Source organism: Phaenicophaeus curvirostris, chromosome 23, assembly GCF_032191515.1.
Source record: "Phaenicophaeus curvirostris isolate KB17595 chromosome 23, BPBGC_Pcur_1.0, whole genome shotgun sequence".
Taxonomy (NCBI): domain Eukaryota; kingdom Metazoa; phylum Chordata; class Aves; order Cuculiformes; family Cuculidae; genus Phaenicophaeus; species Phaenicophaeus curvirostris.
In genome coordinates, this window is record NC_091414.1 from 6,453,248 (window position 1) to 6,458,873 (window position 5,626).

The window sequence follows — 5,626 nt, forward strand, 5'->3', positions numbered from 1 at the left end:
TGTAACAACATGGCCTTTATTATTTTTCCATGTGGGTTTTCCCATTATTAATAAAAAAAAGCCCCATCCCCAAACCACAAACCCAGTGCCCACACCCCAGGCAGCCCCACAAGGCGATGGGGGCTGCGGGCGGCCCTGGGGGGACAGCGGGCTCCGAGACCCTGGTGAGCACTGCCCGGTGTGGGGCGAGGACAGAGGAAACGAGGGGGTGAACATGGCACCGAGTGATGAGCGAGGAAGCTGGGGACAGCGTCTATGTCGCCTTCTCGTAGGTGCGGGTGGAGATGACGTTGCCCATGGTGAGAGTCTTGTGGCAGGAAGGCAGTGGAGAGGTTAGTTATGCTGAGCTGGTGCAGCCCCAGCTTGCCCTGAGCACCCCCGACTGAAATCTTAGTTCTGTTTCCTTACCAGAATTAATTTTCCATCCTTCAGCTCCCGGACCAGCGATGTCTCCTTCCCCTCCCACTTCTGCACGTGGATGAGTTTGCCTCCATCCAGCGTGACCAAGGACTGCAGGGAGAGAAGAAGATCTGCTGTGATCCTCTTGCAGACGCTGAGGGCCTGGAGCGTGTCCAAAGAGCAACAGAGCTGGGGAAGGGGCTGGAGAACATGGGTTATGAGGAGCAGCTGAGGGACATGGGGCTGTTTAGCCTGGAGAAGAGGAAGCTGACGGGAGACCTCATCACTGTCTAGAACTACCTGAAAGGAGGTTGTGGTGAGGTGGGTGCTGGTCTCTTCCCCCAAGTAACAGGTGGTAGGACAAGAGGGAATGGCCTCAAGTTGCACCAGGGCAGGTTCAGGTTGGACATCAAGAAAAATTTCTTCACTGAAAGGGTTCTCAGACCTGGCAGAGGCTGTGCAGGGAGGTGCTGGAATCTCCATCCATGGAGATGTTTAAAAGATGGGTAGATGAAGTGCTCAGGGTTCTGGTTCAGTAGTGGACGCGTATGGTTTGGCTTGATGATCTCAAAGGTCTTTTCCAACCTAATGATTCTATGATTCCCTGGGCTTTCTCGGGGCGGCCAGAGGTAACACCGCCCTATGCCCCTTGGGGGATGATGCTGGTGACAGGGGACAGGACAAGGGGGAATGGCCTCAAGCTCTGCTAGGGGAGGTTCAGGCTTGACATTAGGAAAAAATATTTCATGGAAAGGGTCATTGGACCCTGGCAGAGGCTGCCCAGGGAGGTGCTTGAGTCACCATCCCTGGAGATATTTAAAAAATGGGTGGATGAGGTGCTGAGGGACATGGTTTAGTGATTGATGGGAATGGTTGGACTCGATGATCCAGTGGGTCTTTTCCAACCTAATGATTCTGTGATTCTGTGATCTTACTCGCCCTGGAGCCCCGTGAGGCTCTGAGACAGGCTGCGAGTCCCCACTTTGGGATGCCTCCAGCCATCCCACATGGCTTCATCAGCCCAGTTCCGTGTGGGCCACATCCTGCTCTGGCCTCCAGATGGATCACAGCTTCAGCTGTCCCTGGTGGCCCTGCCGTGGGCTCTGTCTCGGTGACCCTGCCCTTCCTGACCAGCACAGGGAGACCTGCCCAGGGCCACATCCTGATCTGGGGCTGCCGGGACCTGATCCTGCCCTTTCCAAGCGTGTCTCGCTGCCTGTGGGGCTGGAGGTGAACAGAGAGGCAGGGCAGGTAGCGGCGCTTTGAACTGGAGTGCCCAGCGAGGGTTTTTGGACGTGCTGATCTGGCAAACATGCCGGGGCCGCTGTTTGCACAGCCGCCACTGCTGACTCAGCCCCGAAAGCCCGATTAGTGTGACAGCCGTGGGGCAGCAGGGTGTGGGGTTGGGGTGGGACAGGTGCTACCCTGTGCCCCCAACCCAGCTCCGTGAGAGCCAGGAGCTGCTCCATGAGTGCCACTGCAGCTCGGCTTTCCCCACAGCACAGGGGTCCCTTGGGTTGGGACCCCAAAGCCCATGGCTTGGGTGCCCCCATGGGTTGGGACCCCAAAGCCCATGGCTTGGGTGCCCCTGTGGGTTGGTTCCCTGAAGCCCGTGGCTTGGGTGCCCCCATGGGTTGGGACCCCAAAGCCCATGGCTTGGGTGCCCCTGTGGGTTGGTTCCCTGAAGCCCGTGGCTTGGGTGCCCCCATGGGTTGGGACCCCAAAGCCCATGGCTTGGGTGCCCCACAGCCAGGGTCTCTGCACATCTTGAGTCTCCCCATAACTTGACTCTCTTGCTCAAATCATGTGCCCCGCAGCCCCGAGCGCCACACGTCCTGGGTGCCCCGTGGCTTGGCAGCCCCCACCTGCCCCATCCTGTGTGGCCCCACTGCTCAGGCAGCCGTCCTGGCTGCCGCTGTCCCCTTGTGTGCCCTCTGGCCACCATCCGAGGGGCGCCTGAAGGGCACGTTCCCAGGCTGCGAGCAGGAGCTCGCTGCAGGTCACACGCCCTGCTGCTTGGAACAGTTTCCAACAACTCCAGCCCTGTGTCTGCCCGGCTCTGCCACCTTGCTCGCGTTCACCCTGTGCTCACTTTGTGCCCAACCCTTTTGCTTCAGGGCTGGGAAGGGGGGTTGTGTCCAACAAGCCCCAAGTTTCCCAAAGTGGCCGCTCCATGCACGTCGTATTTGATGGTGCTTGGACCAGCAGCTGAGAAACTAGGAAAAAAAAAGGGGCTGGATCAAACCTGCTGGGGGAAGCAGCTCTGCAGGGGGGGAGAGGCCACAAAAGACGCTCTGACCCCTTTCGAGGTGTTTTTTAGCTTTCTTTTATGGAGAGGAACAGCCCAACAAGGGAGATGCTGGCATCCCCAAGGACATGTCAGCCCCTGAGGGGCTGGGTTGCCCAGCAGATCCATCCCTGCCTGCCGAGCTGCCTGCTCTGTAGGGCAAGCAAAGAGGGGGCTCAACAAAGAGATCCTGTGCCCCTCTCACCCCTGGAGCAGGAGCAACACTTGCTGCCACCCCTCCATGTCCCCTCACCTCCTCTTGAGCAAGCCTGGAGGAGGCAGCTGGTGTTTGCAAGCCCAGTTCTTGCACAACCTTCCCGGCAGCTCCATCCTCCCTGGGGGAAAGCCGGGTGTAAAACGGGGTGAGAAGGGGGAGTTGGCTGGGGGACACTGGGCATGAGCTCCAGCCCCAGGAGACAAAGAAATTATACCCTTCTGAAGGCAAAGAGGGTGGAGCTTCAGGGCCAAGAGCTGATGGTTGGATCCAGCAGAACCCACAGACCCCTTTGGGGGGTCTGACACGGGGGGACAGGGCTGGGGACTCACCTTGACGTGCCTGTCGTCTGCTGTGGTCTCATCGAACTCCTCACCCAGCTTGAAGGTGATTTCTGTGTTCTTGAAGGTGCTTTGGGTCTTCACCGAGATCTTGTCGCCCTGCACCTCGATGATGGTGGTGGGTTTGGTGAGCCCGGCCACTTGCCGGGTGGCGAAGCCCACGCCTGCAGGGTGCAAGGTTTGGGGGGGCTGAGGACGTGCTCTCAGCCTCCAGTCCATGCCGACACCACCCGGGGGCTCTTCCTTTCCATGAGGTTGGCCAGGTGAACCACAAAACTGCTCCCCGTGGAGCCCCGAGTTGCCCTGGGGGGCTTCATGGCATGAGCAGAAGGCTTGGGGATGCTGCCATCATTCGGGGACAGATCCTGCAGCAGCACCCACCGTGTCCGGGGCTGAGCAGGGTGGGGGGACATCGGTCCCCGATGGTTCTTGGGTGGGGGATCCACCCTGCCTGGGGCTAGGGGTGAATGCTGGAGGGGTCCCGGGTGGCTCCCAGCTGTCCCCAAGGGGGGGACGCAGAAGGACGAGACCCCCTTCCCCACGCATGAACCCCGGAGCCCCCCCCCCGAGCCGCCCTGATGGGGAGTGATGTCCTCACCCCCCTCACTCACCCAACGCCTTCATGTACTCATCGAAATTGGCCGAATCCACCAGCTTCCAGGTGCCCACAAAGGCGTCAACCATGGTGCGGGAGGCGTGGGGACGCTGGGGACACGCGTGTGCGGGGTCCGGCCGGCTGTGAGCGTGGCACCGCGCCGCCCAGCTCGCAGCTGCCTGCCGGCCTCGCAGCCGCCTTAAATAATGTCCTCATCACATGATTGGAAAGAGCACAACCGCGCTCCAGAAATACTCCTCGGCAGCGCTGCCAGCGGCCACCTCGGCCTGGCCACTCGTCAGCCGCCAGCAGCCACCGAGCTCTGCCTGGAGCCCTTGGGCCACCAAGGGTCGGGTCGGGTCAGCGATGGGGAGAGGAGAGAGGTCACTGGGGTCATGAGTTGCGTACGGGCTCTGCGGTGCGGTGGCCAAAGAGATGTGGGGAAACTGAGGCAGGGGCTGGGGATGGCAAGTGTGTGGCTACCCCGTGGCAGCCCCAAGGAGCCGGGGTGCGGAGCTGCAGGTGGTGGGGTGCAGGCAGGAGATGGGGACACCAGCAATGAGGGCATCCTTGTAAAGGCAATGTCCTTCCCTAGGGACGTCGAGGTTGAGCTGGGGAAACTGAGGCAGAGCTGGGGATGGCATCTGCCCACCCTGAGGCAACCCCAGGGAGTAGAGGTTGGGGCACAGTCAGGAGATGGAAACAACAGCAACGGCAGCGTCCTTCCCTGGGAACATGGAGGTTGAGCTGGGGAAACTGAGGTAAGGGGAGCACTGAGCTCCAGAGTGCGGGGTCAGGGATCCAGGGGAGTGTGGGGACACGTGTGACCCTGTCCCTGCCCCATGTGCGTGTCTGTGGTCCCAGTGATGCTGTGGAGGGGGATGTCAAGGACAGCTGTGGGGCTGTGTGACCCACAGCATGCCCCCCCCGATTTTCCTCCAGGCTCTGGTGGCAGCGGGATCGGGGCCAGCGCATCCCTCCAGTCCTGTACCAGAATTTTGGGGTCACCCGTGGCCGTGGGCTTTGGCGTCCCCTGCCCCACCCATGGGGACATGCCCCTTCCCACCCCACCCCTGGGCAGCAGAGGGTCCCAACTGGGGAGGTCGCCATCCCCAGCCCCGTGACCACAACACATGTCCCCACCCTGGGGACATCAGGGTCAAAGTGACCAGAGACATTGGGACAATTTCTCCCTCTCCCTGGCCCCAAGCTCGCACCATAGGTGCCCAAAAATAGCTCGGAGCTCGTGATCAGCCTCCACCCTCCGGCACTGCCCCCTCACAGGACCCCCTCACAGGACCCCCTCACCCCAGCCTGGGGGGCACACGCAGCAGACCCGGTGGGGTGGAACATCCCTGTGCCCCACCTGGGACACCCCAGTGCGCACGGCTGCCTGGGAAAGGGGGTGACTGATTCCATGGACAAGTCCCCACTCACCAGCACGCCCATGGAGGTGAAGAAGAGGGAAGGGGCCATCCCCCCCCCCCCACGGTGGTGTTGGTGTCCCACCTACAGATGGCTCCGATCACCACAGGTTCCCCCAGCCTCCCCTTGAGATGTGGGACCGTGAGATGTGGAGGTTCACACGTGGAGCTGCTTGTGCACATGGGCATCCGTGCACGTGGACACCCCCTAGGTGATCTCCCACCCACTGGAGCACCCGTACACACGGACCTGCACTCACAACAACCCTCCTTGTAGAAACATCCTTCTCCCCAGACCCTCCCCACACATGGACACTCACCTAGAGGAGCACCCGTACACACAGACACCACCACACACGGATCCCC

General features: G+C 61.1%; 1 protein-coding gene across 1 annotated transcript; it reads right to left on the reverse strand.

Annotated features, from left to right (window-relative positions):
• FABP3 (fatty acid binding protein 3) lies at nt 1–4,037 on the reverse strand. Its single transcript, XM_069875295.1, has 4 exons — nt 3,853–4,037; nt 3,233–3,405; nt 409–510; nt 1–307 (listed from the first exon to the last, which is right to left on the reverse strand). Exons 1-4 carry the CDS (start codon nt 3,923–3,925, stop codon nt 254–256), a joined length of 402 nt encoding a protein of 133 aa, XP_069731396.1. The 5' UTR covers nt 3,926–4,037; the 3' UTR covers nt 1–253.
• Nucleotides 4,038–5,626: the final 1,589 nt, after the last annotated feature.